Genomic DNA, 25,528 nt, shown 5'->3' with positions numbered 1-25,528 from the left:
CAGCCTTAATAATAATAATGACTCTCCAGAACCATAGTGGCCAGATATTAGAAGATTATAGACTTGAGTTTAAAAGTTTTAATTACAAACCGAACTTTCTGAAGCGAAATTAAATAAATATAAAACATTTTTGCAAAACGGACATTAAAATGTATAATTTTTTGTAGCTGCAATGTTACTTTCTAATGAACTTTTAAAAATGCAACATGTAAAGTCTGCAAATTCACTAATTTCTTGGGCCTTAATTGACTCTTTAGGACCTGTAAGGCAGGTGTTAAAGAGCTGATAAATTCTTTTCAAGCCTTAACACATGGGCCCCTCACAGCAGCTGACTGAAATGAAGCTAATTGATGCCTACAAAGCAGAGAAGGACTATAAAAAGATATCAAAGGGCTTCCAGCTTGCACTTTGTATAAAATGTCATTAAGAAATGGTATTGAAGAGCAACTGTGGATGTCGAGGCAAGATCTAGAGGAGCAAGGAAACTGTCAGATAATACTGCTCATCTGAAAGGCAAAGCAAAACCCTCATATGGTGGCAGATGAACTCCCGTGTCAAGAAGGTTTAGCTGGCACAAAAGCGATGATGCACAAACAGCATCTACATGGAAGAGTCATCAAATGGAAACGTAACGAGTGACCTCGTCACAAAAAGTCAGCATGTGAAATATGAAAAGCAACATCTGGACATGCCAGAGAAATTAGTTCTGTCGTCAGAAAGGTATGCTTGAAATAAATAAGTAGCCGTTTTACTGAAAAGAACACCTTGCCAAGTGGTGTGGAAATATGCTGCTTAAAGGCTATGGTAGTAAGTCGCTCAGAAAAGACGGCTGATGGAAGAAAAAAAAGGAAGCATGGAAACTGGCTGGATTTGAGTATGCGGCCCATACTTCACTTGCAGATCGCAGACTATCTCGAATCAACTTTGAATAATGTGTTCTACAGAAATGTCAAAGGGGTTTTTATGAGTTTGGGGGGTTGTTGTTTTTTTACTTTGAGTTTTAGTTTGAGTTTAACAGTAACTGTGACCGGACAAAGGCAGCAGCTGCTTTGCTTTCTCACTATTTTACAAATCACAGCCACATTAGTTTGAACATGATTCCACATCTCTACTCATAAGATTAGATTTAGGAAAAATCAGTTTAGCCAAGGCTTTTAAATAATGACATTTCTAGTGAGTTGTGGATGAAATGCACAATGTGAGGGGGGGTTTTTTTATTTCATTTTTTTATTTTTTTTGGTAATTGGTAATATATCTTTTGAAAATATTAAATATAAGATATATATAGATTATTTTTCATTTTACATGATTTCTTCATAAAGACCCATCAAACTGAAAGACCGGTTGGAGCTGCACGCTCGGTTGTGCGTAACTATTTTTAAATCTCTGTAGAACTGGAACCACATAAGCTAGCGCAATAATCTTTTTTGCATATAAAACCGTGGAGTTGTACTTACATCTTATGTATTCAGCTTGTCCTCGGTCACGGTTTCCTTCCACATATAGCTTTGCAAAAATTGCATAAAAAGCACTTGAAGCAACAAAAATATAATATTCCAGAAAAAGGCTTTGCCGATCCGATCAGCTGTTTGTAACACGTCCTACGTTGGAATAGACGTCAGCGCGAACTATCGCATGTCCGCCATTACCTGCCCGAAACCGGAAGAGACGTCATTTTCACATTTTTTTTACCTTCATGGCCTTATAAGCGTATGCTGGTGTTTTTAAAAGTCATGTTTGACTTTATGCTTTTCTGTATCATTTGCTTGGAACTCAAATTGCACTGCTGGAAATAGTTTATTTTGATGCACATGCTGTTCTTTTGCAAATTTGCACTATAATATTTATTTTCATTTTTCCTGCAGTATATAAAAATTGGTATCTCAAAAATAAAACTATGAAGAAACTCAAAATAAATTTCCTGCTGTGGGAAACTATTTTGTGCAACTTTTTTGTATTTACAGTTTTGAGGGATAAGCCTCTTAAATTTCTCTAACTAGAAATATATGTTAAAAAAAACCAAATTGTAGTTTATTGCACTTTTTTGCAATTTATGTAGTTATTATGGACTTAATGCATACATATTATTAAAATTTGGGCTATAATGTACGTTGTATTGATGTATAGCAACTTGAAATGCTCCCAAAAATGGCACTACAGCATGTAAAAATATAAAGATAAGCCCTGGGTTTTAAAAGCAGAGACATTTGCGGTCTTGCTTTAACCAAGTGCATTTAATAAACTAAAGCAACCGATTAAACTGTACTATAGTGGTTCATGTATGTTTTATATGTGCATTTCAAATTTTGTCAGAATAACCAAATATTGTCAAGTAACATTTACATTATTTAAATTTTTGACATTTTTAGCATTTAATAGAAACCACAAAAGGACAACATTGCATTTCTCAGCACATGAATATATTACTATCACATGGACCCAGTTGAGCTCAAAGAAAGCACATGTCTGAATGCATATTATATAAAACACAATTCCATGAATTGCAGTCCTTGTCAAACTGAATTTTAAGCCAGCAGTCTGCTGGTGCTTTAAAACCAGCAAGGACTTTATAAGGTCCAGAACCAAAAGGACACGGTGTTCGCTGGTGTGAGTGTCTAAGCTGCTGCCCACTTCGATCTATCACTAGGCAGCCTATGGCTCCCAGGAGACCCAGTGCACTGTGCAGCCCCCGAGCCACCTTTCCCTCCCCGTCCCTCACCACCCACCAACATCACCACCCCGCCATGAGTGACAGGCATCCAGTTCCGCCTGACTGGAGCCCCTATCTTCTAACCCTCAAGGACAACTAAGAGGACATATTGTCATCATCTCATCTTCCTCATTCCCACGGCTGCCTCCTCCATAGGTGCACATATGCTTATGCGCTCTCTTCCCACGCACGCATGCACATACACGCACACGCACGCACACACAGAAACAACTGCAGCCCACTCACCTGTAACAACATCTACGTGACCTTTGCTTAATGTCCTCGAGTGACACACAAGAACCCATTCACACAAACAACCTGCAGGTCTGGCTGTGCCTGCCGCTTCTCATTCACTCCTTTCACTGTGAGTCTGTGTTTGAAACCATCTTGGTGGAGGCTGTTAAGAACCACTTCAGACAGAAACCTTGAACAGAGGAAATAAACAAGGTATTGTCTGTGCAGGCTTCCTCACAGATCGCCTCATGCTCCTGAGCTTGAATGTTTTTCTTGCTGTGGAGATCTGAATTCTTTATCGCTTACTGTACAAGAGTGTAAGGCATCTTGTGAAGTGAGAAAAGACCAGCTGGTTTGGAGGGATGTCATGCATAGTGGAGGGCTGTTTTTCAGATAAATAACAAGGTTTGGTTTGCAGTAATACTCCTTTTGCAATCAATGTGTATTTCACTATAGTACCATTGGGTTGTTTGCCGTGTAACCTTTAAGGGTTCAAATGCACGTCTCAGTTTTGAAAAATAACATCCAAAGACGTCATCGTATTGTTGTCTCTGCTCCGCGCTCTTATAAAGTAACTCTGCGAGTTGTTTTTGCACTTTAGTGTTCTCTTAGAAGTTGTAACGCTGGTGAGACAACAGGGATTTGAGACTGAACTTCAGATTAGAGGTTGTTGCTTACAGCCACAGAAGGAAACTTCACATGATGACAGGAAACTCTTTTATATTTGAAAATGTCAAATCCCAGATCTCATGAAATAGGATTTCAGAGAGCTCTGTATGTTTCAAAGAAAAAAAACTGCTTCATTAAGAAAGACAGATTTTTTTAAATAGTGGTCATAACATAACAGGGTAAGGAGAAATATACTTTCTGGGGATAGATGTAAATACACAGCCACATACACATAGACACAGACGCTGCTGTGCAAAAGTCTTGCACCACCCCTTATTTCTTCATATATATTGTTTCCAGGGAGACAGACTTTCTTGCATTTTTTCATGAGCAATTGTTCCCGGGTCTTTTTCAAGTTTTTCTTTGGGGTTTTTTCTTTCACATATTCTGTTCAGTCCTTCTACCTGACCATTTCCAGAGGTATGTTTTTTGTTTTGTTTGTTTGTTTGTTTGTTAAGCCACTGTTCACACTGACCTATGAATCATTCAAGCATAAAAATGGCACCTAACTCAAGGGACGAACCAGTGTTGTATCTGCATGTAACAGACAACCAATTTTAAATTTTATCTTTAGACACTTGCTAACAGCTTGCTGCAAAAACATATAATTTGTTCCAATTTCTTAGTTGAATCAATGAAAAATGCCAAAAAATAACAGCTTTACAGGCAATAGACATACGTATTACAGTATTTTTGTACCAACAAGGTGATTTTCAAACAGCTTTTAGCTCAAAACTCAGCATGGTGTCCAGTGTGTCCTTAAAATTTTTTGTGAAAACTGAAAAAGTGAAGGAAAACAGAAACAGTGGAAGGCATAAAAGCCCATCAATACTATGTGAAAGTCATGTTCATCAGCAAAATCCTGCCACGTGACCTGAGAGATGCATCTGGCTCTTTAGTTGATCCAGCAACGGTTTGCTGAAGCCTCATCAGATAAGGTCTCACTGGAAACAGGTTGGAAAGGCCAAATTGGTAGAACTGGACTGAAAATCAGTGGCTATACGTTTTATGGAGTGATGAATCCAAATCCAAACAGTATGCTAACGCTAAACTACCCAAGAACCCAGAGTGAGGTTAAAGCTGAGCCCCAGCCCAACAGTCAGACAGACCCTGAACTTCAACAGCTAACAAAAGGATGAGCAGTCAGGCCGCAGCTTCCGCTCCTACCTGTTCATGTTTCTACAGTAGAATCATTGTAGCGATCACTTTGAAGTCACTTTGTGCTGGTTTTGTGCTAAGAGAGGCTTTGTGTAATACTAATAGAAAGATCACATGTGTGTCCTCATCAGGATAGGGATTTGTGCTGGTGTCAGGGGCTGTAGCTTCAGGTTTATGTTTAATGGTAATTATAGAACAATGCATTTCAGGTCATTAACATAAAAATATTGTAATGAATAGTATAACAAATAACTTTTTTCTGGGAGAAATTAAGCAACAACATTACTTTTAAGAAAAGTGTTCTGTGTAACCTGTGCAATAATTACTTTTTAGAGTAAGACTGAAACACTGATCAGGACAAAGAGGGGAAATACCTCCAACATGCACAAACGTTTGACCAAACAGAATGCAATAAATTTTTCTTTCTTTGTGCTGCTTAGAGATGGTGGTGGCTCTCAAAGCAAAGTCAGTGAGAACCCATAAGAGAATCGATAAGGAATCAAATCAATGAGTGATATCCATAATGGAATTAAATTGCTGAATTCTTATCAATTCCCATCCCTGAGGAGGTCAGGGGAGCAGAAACACATGGTCGATGCTCTGTCATGGTGTGAGGTCGCTTTCAGCCAGTCGTGTTGGGGATCTTGTCAGAATTGATGGAATTACGAGCACGACGAGTGGCACTGACTTCATTTTTCAGTTGGATTCCTAACACACTGCCACTGCAGTATTCCTGGATAGAAAAAACATACCACTCAATCCTTCCACTCAATATCAGATCCTGAATAATCAGGGCCTACCTTATTTTAAAGACCTCATAGTCTTGTCACCCCAATAGACCAGTTCACTCTCAAACTGCAGGCTTACTTGTGGTTCCACGGATGGTTAAAAGTAGAATGAGAGGCAGAGACTTTAGCTTTCAGGCCCCTCTCCTGTGGAACGAGCCCCCAGTTTGGATTCAGGAGACAGACACCATCTCTACTTTTAAGATTAGGTTTAAAACTTTCCTTTTTGATAAAGTTTATTGTTAGAGCTCGATCTAATATCAATCCAAATCCAAAGAAGAGCTTTCAAAAACTAATTTTTGTCCACTGATATCTTGTTTTTTGTTGTTGTTGTTGTTGTTGTTGCTGCTGTTGTTGCTGTTTAGCCAAATTTAGCATATGTGAAAGAAAGGGTGGACTGCTGTGTAATTATTTAGCTTGATTAGAAAAGTGTAAGGAAACCAATACCTTGTAGTTAGAGTTCCTTATGAAAGCAGTGTTCCTTTCTCCTGTTGACAATACCCAGTTCCCAAACATTATCAGCAGGGGTTGGGGTTATTGATTACATGATGAGTTTCTGTTGTTTATTTTGGTAGGTGAATCAGTCTGTTAATTAGACTGAGTTCAATTTTTTGATTATTGTTTTTACTCTTCACCTGTGTTTTTCTGGGAATCAGCTGTTAATCAGAGGCAGTGAAGACAGCTTTGCATGATTGAGGTCTGAGTAGTTAATTGAGGCGCAGTAACGGAGACCATGGAAGAGGTTTCTTTTAGTCACTGGCATTCTGTGAATATATGGATGTATAGAGTTATATATATTATAAATATAGCCATCTTTTGATCATGTCTTTCCGTTACAGGTGGAAGTGATGGGGTTCATGCAGGTGCGGCTGGAAAGGCATTAGTAAAGGATCGAATAGCAGCAGAGAGAGGAGGTGGCAGCTTGCTCCGAGGCTGTGTTTTGTTTTGTTTTATTGTAGTTTCAGTTTGTTTGGTTGAATTCCCCAGGGGCCTTTTGTTTCATTAAGATTTTTCTTAATAAATGCCACCTTTTTTGTGCACATACTCCAGCCTCAAGACCTGTTTCTTAAATATCCTTTGAAACTTTCCGGTGCCAAACAATAACCATCGCCCCTTGCATGCAGTCTTGGCAGAATACATAGACTTTTTGGCCAGTCCATTAAAACAGTTAATTCCTCTGCAGGGCATATTGTTTGTCAGATAATTTCACTAATATGCACTGAAAGGGACCAACACCAGAAACAAGGCACAGTTCAGTGCCTCATATTTGTTGAGGTGATGGCTAGTCATTTGTGTTGACATCGTCCCTTCATATTAAGCAAACTATATCCCCAAGTTAAAGCTCCAATAATGATTTAACAGTTGGAATATATGCATTTTAAACTGACATACAGTTGTCTAAATGGGGTTTGAGCTTTAGAGCCAAAACTCTATTTTTTGAAAGGCTATAAATATGTTTATTTTTTTTTATATAAATTGAGCTTTTTAACATTGAAGCCTGTGATAATTAGCCTCCTAGCATACTGTACTGTTGTGGAGCTAAACAGTCAACAATTTTAAATTCAATATTGAATGCTAATGTTGTCTTGTGTCTGCTGGGTGTTCTTAGACCAGCAATTTTCTTTATGAAATTAAATGAAGTTAACAACGTTCTAACTTTAAAACTTGTGCTGTCCCATCAGGCTGAAATGTTAAATAGTGTTCAGTTTAAGGTTAATCTCAAGCAACCAACAGTTAAACAAAATAACCAAGGTTCATTGTTGTTTTCCACACCATGTCAGATGGAGTTAGCTCAGACAGCACTGAGCTGAGAACGCTTATGCGATGTGGATGAAGCAAAGTGGAACGTAGCGTTGTTCAGGCAGATCGCTGCAGTGGCGTTTGCATTAGCTGATGCATTAGCTGATGTGCTAGTTGGATCGTTCATGCGTCAGAATCGCTGTCTCACTCACAGAAAGCAGTAACAATGTATCTATAATAATGTATCATTTTCATGCAGGTGTACAGCACAAGCGCTATGAGACGGCAAGTCTCGCTGTTTCTCTCCTCGTGCACGTCCTCGATGTTCTTCTTATATTTTTGCTCCTTTTCGTTTATTGTACATCTTTGTTGTTGCTCATTTTCTGTGATATTTCCTTCAGAGCAGAGCCATTTCAACTAATTGTAACAATATAACCGTTTGCTAAAAATGGTCAACTTTGACAAGTGTCTCTAGCTCATGTAGTAAGACATCTTAGCCTCTTTTTTTTCAGTCGAACTACGTGCCTTGCGTACTTTTGAATAAAAATCTTTCCCACTGCAGCTTTAATGTCACACTAGTATAATTGTCGAAGTGTTTCAAGTGCATTAAATGTCTTTGAGACCAAAATAGTCACACAGTAGCCTTTCACTGTCCCTGCACAGAGAGTGTAGCATAAATTGGAGCTTTTCCTATGTGCTGGCATTTTATCTGGCTGTTCAGTTTGACATGAAAAGCTAATTAACTTTCACAGCCTTTTTTTTTTCTATGAGAGTTGCTAAGTGATAGTTTCTATGAATTCATATTAGTCCAGAATTGAAGCAAGAAATTATGAGGAACAAGTTTTCTTTAATGCACTTTTGCTTTTTTATTTTTATTTTTTGCAACTAAAATAATGAGAGTGATCTGAAGCACTAATTATAAAGATCACCGTTGGTACGCTGAGGTGAAATATTATGTTGTGCTCCACAGTTTTCCCCTTATTGCACCATGTATCACACTACAAGTTTCCCAATGTACTGGAGCATCTATAAGTATCAAAGAAGGCCATACAGGGGCAATTCATTTCTATTTTCAGAATGCCAATTATTGTGCACAGCAGCAGCTTTGGCTATTGAGCCAGCCGAAGTCAAACTGTTGTAATACATTATTATCTATTTCAACCTGGTGCGGTGGGGAGATTCTCACTGCTGGATTTTCATCAAAAGAGATAGCCTGCTGAAAATGTAATTCACTGTTTTAGTATAAATCAATAAGCCTCGAGAATCTATTCCCCCATTCCACCTTTATGTTAATATAAAAGAAATGCTCAAATAGAACTTTAATTCACCACATGGACTTTCAGACTGTTTAATAGCCCCAATTTTATCCATAACTGCTCAATTGACACTTAAATCTCAAGCCCATCTTAATTTGGCTTCTCCTGACAATTAGAAGTTCTACTTCTCTTTAGCGCCAAGGCTACTGTGACCCATATTAATGGTGATTTATAGGCTATGCCAGTCTAACAGTGATCCATCTATTAAGAATTATATCCCATTTGATCCTTATTGCTCTGTTCTTCCTCCAAAAAAGAAAAGTCGTGCCTACATGTAACGCAGCATATTTGAATATCCTGGAAGCTGTGTATAAGTAAGCAGATGGAAAACATGTTAAAAAATGAACATGTGAAAGAGCTTAAAGTGAAAGCTAATTTTGTTAGAGCGTTAGAGGACACTCAGATGGTTCTGATGGGGGATATAAATCCTGATGGACTCCCATCTGAGTGTATTCATTAATCATGCGTCTCATTGGCGAGGCTCTGATTTGCCACTGAGACAGATGAAGATGAACTCAGCAATATATTTCTCATCATAACACAACCCTCGCATAAATATTAATAGCATATTTTCAGCTGGTGGGCATGAATCATTTTTCAGACAGGGAATTTTAAGAGCTATCCATGCGTGTCCAAGAACAGTATATAAGCAAGCAGTTGTGATAAACAACGGCGCTTTAAGGCAACAATGAAGCGAGAGTCCTAACTGTAAGGGAGATTTTAAATCTCTTTATCGTGCTTACTTCAGACAAACTTCTGTCGATACATTTTTTTATTTAACCTTACAGCTTGTCAACATAAACATCTTTAATTGCTCGAGTGCATGCTACCACTGAAGTTTAAGAAGCTGTCATTTTGAATCAGTTAGATATTGTTTTTGTTTATTTTTCAAGATATCTGGAAAATATTGCAGCCACTGTTTTAAAACTGATAACAAATGAAGCTAACTGGGAAGCTGTGATAGCTTTCTGCTACAGTGGATATTTTTATATTAACAATGGCTTATCAGGGACTGCGTAATGTAAAAGGAGTCATTTAAGCAGTTCTCTTTGGCCTTGCGGTTTTCATTCGGCACTTTTAGTTCGGTTTTTTTGGTTGCTGCACATTTCCTGCTATTTTGGTTGACTTTAATCGACCTCTTTTTCAGGCACAGCGGGCAGCCAAAACAGCACATTTTACTCCACCCAACACCCCCCTTCCCTCTCTCTCACATACACGGCCAGTTTATTAGATACACCTTGGTAGCACTGCTGCCGTCTGCTGCACACCCATGATACAAAGATCATCACAAAGGTGCTCCATTGGATTGGGATTTTTGGACTGTGGAGCTCATTTAAGTACAGTGAAGTCATTGTCACCTTCAAGAGAGCAGTTTGATTTTATTTTTGGCTTTGAGGCATGGCGTGTTATTCTGCTGCAAGCACACTTCTTATGATAGGTACAGTGTGATCGTAAAGAGAAGGACATGGCCAGCAACAACTCCAGGTAGGCTGTGGTGCCAAGAAAATATCCGCCAAATCCTTACACTGCCAGCCTGACCCACTGATAGACAGAATAGAGCCAAATGTTAAATGTCACCTCAGCAGACCAGGCAACGTAGTTCCAGTCATTTGTTGTACAGTTTTGGTGAGCCTGTGTAAATTGCAGCCTCTGTTTCCATTTTTTAGCTGACAACAATGACACCTGGTGTGGTCTTTTGCTGCTGTAGGTAATCTGCTTCAAGGTTTGACATGTGTTCAGAGATGCTCTTCTGCATACTTTGGTCGTGGTTATTTGAGTTACTGTTGTCGTCCTATAGAATGAAGGCAGCAGTATCAGTATGTTAGCCTCACCTCTAACCCAATGGCAAGTGGGATAAGCTCATGATGGATGGATGGATGGATGGATGGATGGGTGGATGGATGGGTGGATGGGTGTTGTCTTCCTATCAGCTTTAAGGAGTCAAGTCATTCTCTTTTGATGTCTGGCATCCATAACAACAACAATTTAAATTTTATCGCACTTTTAAATTAAAAAGTTTTTCTCTTTGCACACAATAACAGATTGTTTTCATAAAAAATCATAAATTACCAGGGTCAGTATTATTAGCCCTCTGAAAAACTGATCCTTTTATTGAGCCACAGCAAAAAAAAAAACACTGCTGTGTAATGATGTGCTTTAACGTTGCAATGCTCAAAGTGTGTAAAACCAAGTTAAAACCGATGGTTAGCGATCAATTTAAACTATAAAAGTATAAAAACTTCAACAAGCCATTTTGGACTTGAGAAAAAGAATTGTTGATGCTCATGAAGAAGAGATGGATATACAGTTATTGCCGAGTTTCCAAGTGTCAAGAACTGAAGTGAGAACTATCATCAAGAAATTCAAAGAGGGCCACACAGTACAGGATAAGCCTGGCAGAAGTAGGCAGCAAAAGATTTTAAAGATTCTGGAAAACAGCTAGTGAGAGATGTGTCTAAAGACCCCAAATTAACTTCCAAGACATTAGTGAATGACTTGTCTAAGTTGGGAATCTTAGACTCAAAGAAGACAATTGCTAGAACGCTGCACAGGAATGGACTGTGAGGTTGCAGACCGAGAAAACCTTCACTTGTGCAGAAGACTGAAGTACAATATGAATTAATTCAATTCAATTCAATTCAATTTTATTTATATAGCGCCAAATCACAACAAAAGTCGCCTCAAGGCGCTTCATAGATACAGAGAAAAACCCAACAATCATATGACCCCCTATGAGCAAGCACTTTGGCGACAGTGGGAAGGAAAAACTCCCTTTTAACAGGAAGAAACCTCCGGCAGAACCAGGCTCAGGGAGGGGCGGGGCCATCTGCTGTGATTGGTTGGGGTGAGAGAAGGAAGACAGGATAAAGACATGCTGTGGAAGAGAGACAGAGATTAATAACAGATATGATTCAATGCAGAGAGGTCTGTTAACACATAGTGAGTGAGAAAGGTGACTGGAAAGGAAAAACTCAATGCATCATGGGAATCCCCCGGCAGCCTACACCTATTGCAGCATAACTAAGGGAGGATTCAGGGTCACCTGGTCCAGCCCTAACTATATGCTTTAGCAAAAAGGAAAGTTTGAAGCCTAATCTTGAAAGTAGAGATAGTGTCTGTCTGTTAAAATTATGCATTCTGTAATCGTGTCCTTTGGTTAGATGACATGAAACTTGAGCTCATTTTTGTGTGTATAACCCTATAGTGAAACACGGTGGTGGTGGTATTATGCTGTGGGCTGGGTCTGGAACTGGGAATCTCATGAAGATGGAAGGAATCACAAAGAGAGAAGGATACATGAAGACTTTGAAAGGAAACCTCAAGCATCCAGTAGCAAAACTGGGTCTGGGTCGTCGCTTTGTCTTCTGTGACGACAATGGGCCAAATATACGTCACTCCTAGTGAAGGACGACATCCAGAAGTTCAAAATGAATGTTACTGACTGGATTGAGCATCCAACGTCCGTGCCAGAGGACCATCAAAATTGAAGGAAGTTCAGAGATGTGTTAGACATGTTGAAAGGTACAACAAAAGACTAAAGGTTGTTATCCAGCAAAAAGGATAAACAACTGACTGTTAGCATCAGGGGAGCTAATAAGCTTGACCCTGGTAGTTTTTGGTTTCTGTGAAATCTTTTTTTGTTTCTGTGTGTAAAGTTAAATGATGTAATCCTCCGAAATAAAACTGGGATGTTTAGAAAAGCTGTGTTACCTTCCAACCCCAAACGGTGGAACGAGCTTCCTTTAGAGATTAGACAGGCCACTTCTTTATCTGTTTTTAAGTCACTCTTGAAAACCCACCTCTTTACCTTGGCCTTTGACACCACGTGAGATGTTGGTTTTTTATTTTTATTTTAGTTGTTTTTAGGTGATTCGATGCTGTTTTATCTTGTTTTTGCTTTAACATAGGGCTGTTTTAATTTTATGTCTTATGTGTTTTATTTACTTAATTTGCTGTTTTTTGTTATTCTATTGTTTTAACTTATTTTCTGTACAGCACTTTGTTCCTGTGCTGGGTATTTTAAAGTGCTTTATAAATAAAATTGGATTGGATTGGAACCCTTGACTTTTAACCCCCTCTGATACTGAGCCAGCTTACTGCAGCTTCAAGTATTTAAAACTCATATTTTTTTCTGTTCTTATCCTTTCTTATGGGAGCTGGTTTGTCATTCGACCTCATTATTCAGTCTGATGTTGTAGTCGCGTCACATGTTTTCTGCAGGTCTTTTGTATTCATCTGTTGGTTTTTTGTAATTATGGATCATTTTGATCTCCGTTCAGATGCGGGTGACATATGAAAACATATGTTTATTTAACGGTTGAATATTCTATAAACCGGCGCTCAATAGCCTGTAAATATGTGTCAATCTCATTCACACTTCTCACCATTTTGTGACAATTATTCTGCAGCTGTTGTGTTTTTTCTGGTTTTGGCACCCGAAAATGAAATTCCAATTCATAATCCTGCATTCGGTGCCACCATTGAGTCAATTGTTTTTTCCTTTCAGTGAAACAGCTGTCAATGAGAACAACACCAGACCTGCTTGAATAATTGAAAAAACTCTGAGATGTTGGCAGCGCAGCATTGTTAAATTGTAAAGCACTGTTAAGCCTTTAAAGACGGCTGAAAAATTCAGAAAATTGCTTCATTTTTGATGTTTTCACTGATCTATATTATTGAGCGCATAACAATGATGTAAGGAATGGCGAAAGCATCGCTCGTGCATTGATCAGAGGGGCGTGTGGTTGTTTGTGTCGTTGCAGGTGTATGACCACGAGTACAAAGCTGTGGTGGATGGCGTGGAGACAGACAGTACAATGGAGATAGACCCAGTTCACCGCGTTGAAATATTTAAGATGGGAAATGGGAGTGAGGAGATTCTCGAGGTCCACGACTTCAAAAATGTAAGTAAAGGTTAAACAAGGCCATGTAAGCTATTTTTTTTCTTTTGATGAAAAACTGAAGCTGTACCCATGTCTTCTCGTCAGCAGAGGATGTTGTATGATGTTCACATCCTGCCCTTTTTTAAGAGACAATTGACAACATTTATCCTTTCTTGAAATCCTATTTTTCTTATTTCATCCTTTGTCACTCTGGATGGGAAAAAAGATGGTACAAACCTTTGAAACATCACACAGACAGAGTGATGGAAATCATTCTCACTGAGGTGTTCACGCGAGGATCAAAAACACAATTGCAAAAATACAGCACTTATGGTATCAGTAATTGATACTAAAGCAGCAGCGCACAAGGAGATTTGTTATGTGACTTTGTGCACACACACAGCAACCCAGAGCGAAGAATTCACACCCCCATAAAAAAATCGCTTTCTTCCCACTAATTCTATACACCAACTTTTTCACAGTACAGAGACAAACGCTATTAAGAAACCCGTCTCTATTTGTTTCTCGCACCTTTTTCAAATGCAATTTTGTCTCCAGCCGAACTCATTAACTTACCTTTCATTCCTAAATCCTGCTCGACTGTGCAGGAGGTTACACATGCTGCACCTCGGAGTAGAGAGTGTGCTGCTTGGCTGGGTAATGAATGCTCTTACTCTCACACCATTATTTACTGTGAAATGTTGAGTTGCCAGGCTGAATGTTACAGGATACACCTCATCCAAAACAAAAACCTACGCTGAATCGTTATTGTTTTTGTTACAATGGGCTTTGTGAATCTAAAATGGCTATATGACAGAAACCAGCACAGCACCGGAAAACTTTAACCCTGCAATCAGTCTCTCTATTTCCTTCTCTCCCTCCCTGAGCCCACTCTGTGTTTGCGTGTGGGTGTATGTGTGTGTGTGTTTGTGGCCCACATACATAAACATGCGTGCCTGTTGCTTGTTCCACTTCCTGTTAGTGAAGCACATCCCCCGAGGAGATTTGTTTGATTCAGTGCTCCACCATGGAAGACTAAGTAACAAGCGAGTGAGCAGAATAATTCAAACCTCATTGTGACAAAAATCTCAGAGAAAATTTACAATTGGTTATACTAAGTGGAAGCTTTTGCACTGATGTTAGAATTGATTTTGTTTAATACAAAAAAGGGGAATGTCACATGTTATTACACAGACCAAAGCCACCTTTAAAACAATCTCCATCAAGCCCGAGGGCTGTGTGATGAATGGAAAATGAGGGGATTATACCACCAGGACTGTGAACCATTAGACTCATTTTAACAGGAGAGGAAGGAAAAATGGAGAAAGCGACATCCTGAGAGGGAATTACCAGGGTCGTTTTCACGTTAAAACGAAGTGAACAACTGAACCAAAGAACATTTAGGCAAACAGAAATTTGTTTCTGCATAAGGTTTCAAATTGGTGTTTCAATTTTATCTGCACAACAAAGCAAAGGTATAATAAAGTGAGAACAGAGTCAAAATTGGAGCATGTTAAGTAGCCATTGTGTTAAAGTTAAGTTTACTTTCTGTTGGTGTGTTCTGTTATCTCTCCAGTTGCATGATGTGTGATTGCTTTCCTTCAAACTCAACGACAGAGTTCCTTAAGAATTCTCTAAATTTTTGACATAATGATGCAAAAGTCCATCCATCCATTCACTTCCGCGACCCTGAAAAGGATAAGCGGATGGATGATGCAAAAGTGAGGCTGCCCAAGTTTTCCAACTACAAAGGCTTCAAACAATGCTCAGGTAATGTGGCCTTGCCTGTAAAGAACAAAGAACCACGCTTATTGTTTCCTGACATTTAACAAGAAATTTCAACAAATCTTTAATTTAATTCATGGAAACACGTGTGTGTGTGTGTGTGTGTGTGTGTGTGTGTGTGTGTGTGTGTGTGTGTGTGTGTGTGTGTTGTTTCAGATTGATCCTGTTGCTTGTTAGGTGTAGATTTACAAGAATAAAAAGGTTTTGTAAATACATCAGAAAATATCAGCAGCAATGTGAAGGTCAAGCAGTTCAGCAGTTCAGCACTGCAGAGACCTCTACAATCCTTCTTTGTTAAAGCACCTTTGGCAGCAATGGCAGCCTGGAGTCTCGTTGGAAATAATCCTAGAAGTCTGGCACACCTTTCTGTTAAAAGTCACTCTTATTCTTGCAGGCAGAATCTTTAAAGTTCAACCAAGTTGGATGGAAGGAGTTGGTGCGCAGCCATTTTTCACGTTTCTTCATAAATGCTTAGTTCTATGCGGTTCTAGCCTCAGCTCTAGTTAAGCTACTTCAGGACTTTCAAACTCTTCTTGAAGCCTGCTTCAGGTTGTTGTCTAGATAAAACATAAATCTTCGCCCAAATTTGAGACCCTGAGGACTCTGGAAAAGGCCTTCACTTAAAATTGACCCATATTTTCTACATTAACCTTTTCCTTTTGCCTGACTTATGTTCTACTCCCAGTTGCAGCACAATCCTACGACCACTGTGTTTGATAGCAGCACGGGCAGGTGTGCGAATTTTCTAATTACGTCGATTTAGTTCACAATTAGTTCAGGTAATTACAGTGGACTCAATCAAACTATTGAAGCAGCAATGATAAAAGTCAACTGTGGAGCTCAACAGTGGTATTACAAAAGATCTAAATGCTTAAGCAAATGGGATATTGTGTTCTTAATTTTATTCTCGTGGGATACTGTGTGGGGAACTGAATTCACTCTGAGATGATTCCGAGCCAACAAAATAATCTGTAAATCTTCCAAGCGTCAGAAAACTTTAAGAAAGCACAATATATCCCTAGACTGTGAGAGGAAACCATAAGCAGAGCCGTCTGAAACAAGGGTGAGCAGCGTTTTTCCCTCATTTACCACCTGACCTTCATCAGGCAATGCACACCCTAAGCTATAACTCCCGCCAGCTTCGCAAGTATTTCCACATCTGACTTGGCTCAAGTTCAGACTGCAGAAGTTGTCAGTCATATGTTTTAACTTCTTATTTTCAAATAGTACTACCCTAGTTCAAGGTTGCCAGCATCCATAAATCACCACAGATGCTGGAAGCAGCAGCTGGCGAGTGCAGCCATTCTGTAATATTTATGTTAAAGTTGTGTTTTTAACAGACACTTTCTCTCAGTGTTTACTTTTTCTTTAATTCCTCTGCAGTTAACCATCAACGTCCCGGTCAAAACCTAATCTTGGTGACACTGTCCAAATGACTGATATATTAATATCTAACAATAATGCCAGGAAATCAGTACCCTCCATCAAGTCTGATGTGGATGTCCTTGACTTCACTTGAATTCGTGCTGGCTATGGCAACAACATGACTGTTTCATTGCAAATTTGGACCAGTTTGACAGAAGTGTTCTTATTTGGACAAATATCTGCAAAACATGTGTTATTGTACTACTGAAGGCTGAATCACAAAATGAGTCAAATGGGCAAAAGCAACAAAAACGATGGAGAAAGACAGATCAATCATAACTTGTTGAATTTGTAACCAATTTTCGAGAAATTTGTCATAAAAGTGTCAGATATATATTTATGCTAAATGATCTATGTGTCGTCATACAAAAATCTTAACTTGATAGTAAAAGTAATATTTCTCTAATGTAATCCTTAAAAAAAAAAAGTTCCGCAGCTGCTTATTTTTTGTGATATATTTCTGCTTCATCAACTATAAAATGTCCAAAAAAAACCTGACAACATCAAGCCCCTTGTTAAAAATTAGTTCTCTTTTTCAGGTTCGACTTGAAAAGGCAGCTTTAGACGAGCCATTTGGCTCAAAGTTTCGTGTCCTCACTGCTGCTGTCCTTGAATGTCTTCTAACGTCTATCTTTTGGCAGCCTGCACACAGCAAGTCAGCCTCAACAGTCCTGTAAAGCTTCTGTGGCTAAACTTCAGGCACATACCACAGTCAACATTTTGACAGATAATTTAAATAATTTAGGAGTACTTTACACAATAAAACACGGAGCAACATAATCACATCCAACCTTTCTGTTTATAAGATGCTGTTTTGTACGTTTTTACTTCTTTTGTTTCATGTTAGCCAGTCGTCTTTGCAGATAGCCTTTAACCACGAGGATGTGTTGGTCAGAGGGGAATTTAGAAGAAAAAACCTGTCTTTTTTTTTTGCTATACGGTCTACTGCCTCCTCTTCTCACAGCAAATAAAACGGAAGCATCAAACCTCGCCTCCAGCACTCATCCATCGAAAATTTCTTTGGAGCACTTTTGAAATTCATGACTGCAGGAAAACTTTTGATGAAGTTGAGGATAGCCTACGGTAACATAGCATCCTGCTTGGATTTCTGTGATTGACTGTGATGTCCGGATATTGTGAGGTGGACTATCAGTAACAACAAAACGTGAAGAAATCTTTAAAATTTAGAGGTTTCTTTGTTTTAGACTCATACAGGTCCACCTTGCCACACTGATAACGTGTAATGTATTATGCAGGCTGTATTTAATATTTTAAACGAGATATAATTGTCATGCCGTTTAACATTTTCATGTTCCATCTCGTAAAAGGAGAGTTGCATAGTTCATGGGTAAGAAATGTCACATAATTACAGACGTTTTTGCAGGTAATGTGAAGGCATCGCCCAGACTAATGCCAGCTGACATTTGAATGAGCTGAATGATGCATGCTGTTACATGTTCTCTATTCTCTTGATAAAACTTAGATGAGCATCTTGCACGTGGATACACCAAGTGGATCTTTCAATGTTGTCTGTTAAAATGGCATTGCTTTCCCATTTCTCAGCCCTATGTTAATGTGTCTTTCTTCATTTTCTGGTTGACCAAGCCCAGTAATCAGTGTATCTCATCACAACATCGCCCTCTTTTCTAGCGCTGCAGCTCCCCAACACAGTAGATCCAAATTAAACAGAGACTCATCACAATAAAGCCCGGCATAAACATAATGCTTTTGTGCTTGAGACTATTATTGCCCCATCCTTTTTCCACACAGATGAAATTACATGCAGTAGATTATGACAGCCATCACTTTGTATCGTGTCTCGTACAGCTGGTATCTGGCTCTCGGAGTGACAGCACCGCTGAAAATATAGAAATAGCACCCACATGGTCAAGTTAACCAATTCAAAGGAGATGTCATAGCAATCACCGTGTAAGTGTAATTAAATTTAGATTGAATCAAGTCCATTTTCATGGTACGGCTCATACAATTTTTACTTGATGCGAGTTTAAAGCAGCTGTGGCAGATGTAGATCCCGCCGTCTGTTCTAATACTGTGTGCTGAACGAGCAGCTCTCTGCAGAAAATAAATTGGATACAATCTGATCTACTGAAAGTCTTTCAAACTTATTCCGGCTGAATATCTTAGATTAACATACAATAGCGGCGAGAGGGAATTAACAGATCTTTCTCGCCTATTGAGGCTCTGTGTGTCAGACTGAAAAGAGCCACGGTCCACATGGTGGAGGATCATCAGTGGAGCTGAAGAGAGTGACTCCACACTTGACTGCGCAGATTAAGAGAGTGACAGGGACCTATGACTGGCTAATTCAATGGGGGCAGTCTCTGTAGAAAACACTTCATTCTCAACAATGTCACTTGGCTCTCCTGTGCGATATATCCTGCTATAAAGCATTACCGAGCCACAGTGGAACACCCGCTACCTTTCTATTTCATTCAGCTTGAAAGCAAAAGCTGCGTTGCAAGAGCCAAGCAGACATCAATTTTACACCATGACATAAAAGTAAAAAAAAAACATGAAGAAGAAGATCAAAACACACCTCTTCGTACTCATTAGGTTTTAACTTTTTAACAGCTTTGATTATCGGCAAAAAGCTGAGCATTTTAAAATGATTGCCTCAGTTCATATGAGATATCCACATCACAGACGGCTACTGAATGATACATATATCTGAATTCCTGAGTATCCCTTCATTTCTTTTTCTTTTTCAAAGGGAATCACTGGGATCCGGTTTGCTGAACATCAGAGGTGCTACATCAGGGCCCAAACTAAGAAACTACCCGCAGTGGCAGAGGTGGAGACTGAAGACACGGAGTTGCTGGTATGCCTCCTCTCTCTGTTGCATGTAGCTCGGACTCTCTTCGGTCCCGCAGAGGCTGTCATGCATACTGCAGGGAGATAACCAGAGTTGAGCACCGCAAGCGCCACACAAATCCTCGGCCTGTCCATCTTGTCCTATCTCCCCCAACCCTCTCACTGAAGAAAAACCTAGGGTTTGTGGTAACTGTAAAACCGCCTGAAAGCTACCCGAAAACCCATAGTCTCTTTGTGGCTCACATCAAATGGTGTTTGCTGTCAATCCTGAGCCAAATATTAATTTTTAATCATCTCCTCCAAAGGCTTTACCCAAATAGCCTAAAGGGGGAAGGGTGGAAGAGAGGTCTGAGGGAGAGGTAAACCATTAAAATTATATATTTTTTAAAGCTGTTTTCTTTGCAAAACTCACAAGGCTCCCTCTCCAGGTTTAGAGTGATTTATTTTCATTTTCGGGATTCCTACAGTTGTGTGTGAACTTCAGAAAAAGGAATGGAGGAAATTCAGTCAATCAAAATTCCCATTTTTTCAGTGTCACAGTGCAATTCACAGAGTGGGCTGCATGTTCAAAGAGAAAATCCTCCTCTCGAATGTCTCTACTGCTAGCATACTCTCATTTACATTTCACATTGTAGCTGAGAAGAAGTAGCTGGCAAATATCTGACGCACCCCACTCACTGCCTTATTTTAAAAACAGAATAAGGCAATTGTCAGACCACTATTGGTTTTAACTTTAAGAACACAAGCTGTTACACCCCAAAAAAACCAAACACTGTTTTGTTTTAAATTCTTCTCATCTTTATAATGTCTGATCTACGTTTACAGATACTAATTGCCCAGGCAGCACCATATGTCCGTGCCATCTCTAGCTTCTTTTGTGCACTGTGAAGCCTAATTGGCTTACCGTAATTCACAGCTCCAAAGTAAATCATCTAAGGCCAGCAAAGTGATAGGACACATACCAGTAGTTAAGGAAGCCTTTCAATAAAGTAATGATTCGTTTCTAAGCTGCGGCTTGCATGAAGGTCTAATTGTAGTCTGTTCCAATCTTGCCGTAAGAGATGACACACAAGAAGAAAAGAGCTTTGACTCAACTTTCTAAGTAGTGTTAACCTGGCAGCAAACACGCAGCCCTGCCCCCTACAAAGCGTTTTTCTAAACTACAACCACAGCTAACTAATTTCATATTGCGTGTTTTGAGAATGCATTATTCTCGCTTTGATTATATGAAAAGGAAACATTTATAAAAGTAAACACAGCATATCGCTGCACTGCAGGTGGTTAAGGTGGACGTTAGTATCGCAAAATCCAACATGATGCCATGTTTACTCACTGAAAAACCCCTGAAGGAATAAAGATTTAGTTCCTCCCTATAGCTTTTGAAAAACAATTGTAGGACAATAAATTAAACCGTTTTTCTTACATGCTGGTAAAAACCACAAACAAGCTGAAAACATATTTAGTGTTGCAAAGTGGCATGTAAATATAATTCTCTTCAGCCGTGGACTTCATAATCTCTAAAGATTCTGGTGTTTGAAGGAAGATTATTGTGCTGAGAGTGAGCAGAGGAGACTGATTCCAACCTCATGTCTGCGCATTTAAATTGATGCGACAGCCAGGCGCTCGTTAGCTTACCTTAGCATAACAACTGGAAACAGGAGGAAACGGAGAGCCTGTCTCTGTACAAGCATGCAAATGCCTGCACATTCAGAAATGTAGAGCAGATTGCAAACATGGCACGTTTTACCTGGCAGAACATTTTCTCCTTGTGCTTGTGCTGCTCGCCTGGTTACCTCAAAGCAATAACTAGAAGACTCCGGGAAGGTCACGGAAAACGTGTTTTTAGCTTGCAAATTTGTAATATGTGTGTAAACTAACATGATAAGATGCCATAAACATTCGTGATCTGATATTGCACACTGATCTTTTCCAGCTCACTGAAATGAATCTGTAGCTGCACACTCTGGCACGTCATCAGCTGACAGACACGACGCCGGGACTCAGCTTATCTAACTCTCTGCAAGAAGCCGCATAATTAGTCAATTCACATACATATATATTCATCAATCAATACCACATAAATGCGATACATTATTCTCTTTATGCTCTGTCCCCTCTGTACTTAAACCACTTTACACTGTGGCTAATATTTCTGCAGGTGATGATTTTATCACAAAAAAACTAGATTACACAACAAAAATACAGTAAATACCAGGGGGGCATATTGAGGTAATAAACAGCAGCCCCTGCTCCATCCTCTGTGAAAATCCACCCACGTGTGACCCTGGAAAAGATCAGCACAAGTTCCTCCTCAGGTGGTGAAACACATGAAGCTCACAGGGGTGAAAGCCAGCTGCTAATGGTTCCTAGCTTAACCCCACCACAGGCTTTTAGGAAAAAGGGCTCAGAGCAGCCGTGGCAGGCTTTAGAGCTGAGGTGAAAAACAATGGAAAAAACTGCGGTAAAACTGCAAGCGGCTGATAAGAAAATGCAGCCCCTGCGAGGGAGAACCAGGTGACAAACATGAATTGTTTGCCAGGATTTTTTCCTTCCCTTTTCAATTTGCCTTCTCTATGAAACGTCTGAGGGAGTAATCCCTGAGCTTCATTCCAGTTCCCCCAGTCTGACACAGGAATCGCCATCAGCCTCCCTCACTCCCCTTAAAATTGTGAATGGATGCCGTTTGCTCCATTAAACAGCCACTTAATATGGATGACCAAAGCTCGCCCAGCAACCAAAAACCTCCCACTCAGACGACAACTACAAACAGAAAAGCAGTGTGATGAGGAAACAACACCGCTGCAGAGGCTGCGAATACGCCAAAGTCCTGCGAGCGCACAGTGCGGACTGTTTTGTGTCATTTTTGTCAGTGAATGGCAGGGTGGTTTTGTGGCACTGCAACAAAACGTTCGGTTCCTGCATTTGCTGTGTTCAGTAATAAGGTCGTGTCAAGCCAGAAAATGGGAAAGCAGAATTCATCCTTACGTCTTTGCAAAATATGGGACTCGGTGATGCTGTAACAACTCACATGGCTACTGTAGTTATAGCTGGTAAATGAACCACTAACATGCTACCCAGCCGGGAACTCGCTGACACAGGAGCTTCCTTAGTCAAAAGCTGTATCATAAAATCTACTACTGTGTCATGACTTTCCTCTTTGGGCACACTTTTTTCCCCAGCAGAGAAATATTTCATATTGCAAAAATCTCCCATAGAGGCCTTTTTGGACTCAGGGTTTCGCACTATCAGGACCGTTTTGTTTGTCAGTGGCGCAAAGTTGCATGGCAAAATTCCCCAAAGGTGAACAAAGCTGAATTTTTTTCCACTCGTTTACTTTGCCACATCTGCCAAAGCAAATCCACCTGGAGAGTCGTATTTATTATTGCTGCAGAATTAGCATTTTTAAATGTTGGTGTGATCGGCACCTTTAGTGCCCTTAAGCAGGCAGCAGCACAAACATGGTAAGCTGCCTGAATATGCCTGTCAACTGAAATTCCCCACCAGGTATGTTAGATTAAAAAAGAAAACTGCCAGTGTTAGGTGCAGCGTGTGAAAGCCATTGGGTATGGCGAGAAAATCTTTGTTGATCTCTGGCAAACATAGCACACACTTTAAACAATGTGTCATGTCAACAGTGTTTCCCCCCCTTGGGACACAGTGGCAGGAGAGGGTAAATTCATTAACTACAGCACAACTGGTGTATAATTAAGTTGTGCACTGTAGGCGAAAAGCATACATACACCAGGAGAGGGCTGAACAAAACAAATTACCATCATTCCCAAGGTCCAATACTTGATAAAAAAGTTGCTTGTGTCCTAATAATATATCATTTGTCAATAGCAAAATGGAAAAGCCTTTAAAGTGTGTATAAACTGGTGGACTGTAATCATGTTGTCTTTGTGCTTGTCAACTGGCATTTAGAAATCCCTGCCCCATGCTAAAATGCTGACCTTTACTACCTCCCCCAAGGCGCTCTCTCCTACAAGTTATTGGAGTCGTTTCTCAACTGTGAAGTCAAAGTCATGTTGCGGGCCCCGTGTCGTGACCTCCATTTACTTTCCAGAGAAGTCTGACTTGGCTTCAATGGTTAAGAGGTCCAATTAGAGAGGGCTGTTTGTGTTGCTCGAGTTTGATTTTAATTTCTGCAGCCACAGGAACGGTGAGCACACCAGCTCTGCGGCAGAGCAACCTCTCTGCTGTAACACCACCACCCCGCTACACCAGTCTTCCGAGTCATCATTAGTCTGCTGGCCGGCGCTTAAAAGTGAGGGAAAGTGTGTCGAAAGCTTGGCTGAGCACCTCCCGCACCCAAACACATTCTTTGATGTGACAGAATGCGCTTAAGCCGCCTCTTCTTCCTTCTCCTCTTCTTCGTCTCCGCAGGTCACAGCTGTGTCGTTCGAAGACAAACAAGAAGCAGCATGAAAAGCAAAATTCTAATTCATGCGAGAGTGACAGGGGCAAACATGAGGGAGGGGGCACGACCCAATATAAATGATTCTCGCTCCCACTATAGCCCCAGGATTCTACATCAAGCTTAACTAATGTGCAATTAAGCTTTAGACTGGAAGAAAATCACCTTGTAAAAACATTTGTCAAGTGAACAGTTTTTCTGTTCTGGGCTGCTAATTAACAAGGGAATGGGAAGAAGGGTTTGTTTGTGTGTGTATTTACATATACATGAAGAAAATAAATATCCTCACTGTTAAGGGAGAGCATTACCAAATCCCCTTCATATGTCTCTATTAGACAACACTGACATGTAGTCCCTATCATTAAGCAATAATAGTTTACTTTACAGCTCATGAACTACAGTATCAACAAATTAAGCCCAGTGATAGTGCTTGGTGCCAAGCGAAGCATTGTGGCGGAGGGGGAGGGAGTAAGGGAGCGTAGTTGGAGGGGTTGGTGAGGTCGTGATGTGGGGGGGGGGATGCAAGGCTTTATTGTGTCTGTCACATTAAACGATATTGCAGCCACACTCGGAGTAATGAAGACCACTTCTAAAGTCATTTAAAAGTCAAATCATCACTGTCTGTGAATTTCAATGATGTATAATAGAAAGAGCATGCCGGAGGCTTGAGAAGAGGGTGACAGAGAGCAGGAGGAGGGAGTCGGGGCAGTGGGAGTCAGGAGTCGGGAAGTTGCTGTCCTCTCAGCAGACACAAAGGTGATAGATAAAATGACAAGGCTGGAGCTGCTGCTGCATGGCTCAGGGGAACAGAGTGCAAATGCATGACTATACATCGAGTGGGGCGCAGACATTTTTGCAGGGTCCGACGTGCTCTAGCTTGTGTATACATAACATATGTGTGAGTGTGTGTACTGTATGTGTTGTTTTCTAGCAGGTGGATGAGACTGGGGCCATGGATGTGAAGGTGGACGACTCCCAAGTGTGGGTTCCTGCTGAGGAGCCCATCGTTAACCCGGACTTCCTCCTTGACTCCAAGATCTGGGAGATTTGCCAGCAGCTGCCCATCCACTGGATCCATCCTTCCCCCCTGAGCGGTGAGAGCAGGGGGCATCTCTGCCTCTAAATGCAGACTATTAACACTCTCGCTGGAGGACATCTCCACAGGCCATAAGCAGGTCCATGGAGACAGCATGAGTTCCTAACCATATGAGCAGGCAGCCCAGGCTTCTCTGTTCGTGTTAGAAAAGTAGAGAGGCTGATGGTCGTGGCAAAAGGAATATTCTGATACTCTGTTTCTACAAAATTATCAGTGCAAACACAGTTTATTAAATGTATGCACTTGAAGTCTTACAGTCACAGAAAGGCTACTTTATATGATATGGTATCATACTTTACATATAAAGGTTGGATTTAGCCACTGTGATGGCACTAACTGATTAATATTTTGAGGCCTCGAGTTTGGCATTTTGCAATATTTGGGCCTTTTGGGATGTAATGGTGGACTGCTAGGTCCAGCTGTCTTCATACACTATATAAGTGCACTGCATGGCTACAGAAGCCTGTTAATTAGTGCTAAC

At 40.2% G+C, this 25,528-nt stretch overlaps 1 protein-coding gene across 1 annotated transcript in view; it reads left to right on the top strand.

Annotated features, from left to right (window-relative positions):
* tnmd (tenomodulin) overlaps positions 1-25,528 on the top strand; it is a 65,610-nt gene that overhangs the window by 31,695 nt on the left and 8,387 nt on the right. The window contains exons 3-5 of the mRNA XM_085433563.1: positions 13,376-13,516; positions 19,437-19,544; positions 24,883-25,045. Coding sequence (XP_085289689.1) covers positions 13,376-13,516; positions 19,437-19,544; positions 24,883-25,045 — 412 coding nt within the window. The remainder of the gene's footprint in view (positions 1-13,375; positions 13,517-19,436; positions 19,545-24,882; positions 25,046-25,528) is intronic.

The sequence above is a fragment of the Copadichromis virginalis genome, linkage group LG2, assembly GCF_057382275.1.
Source record: "Copadichromis virginalis isolate Kocher_CV1m ecotype Utaka linkage group LG2, C_Virginalis_male_GT1.1, whole genome shotgun sequence".
NCBI lineage: Eukaryota > Metazoa > Chordata > Actinopteri > Cichliformes > Cichlidae > Copadichromis > Copadichromis virginalis.
Note: the sequence above shows the minus strand (reverse complement) of the source record. Positions and strands in the feature narration are given on the sequence as shown.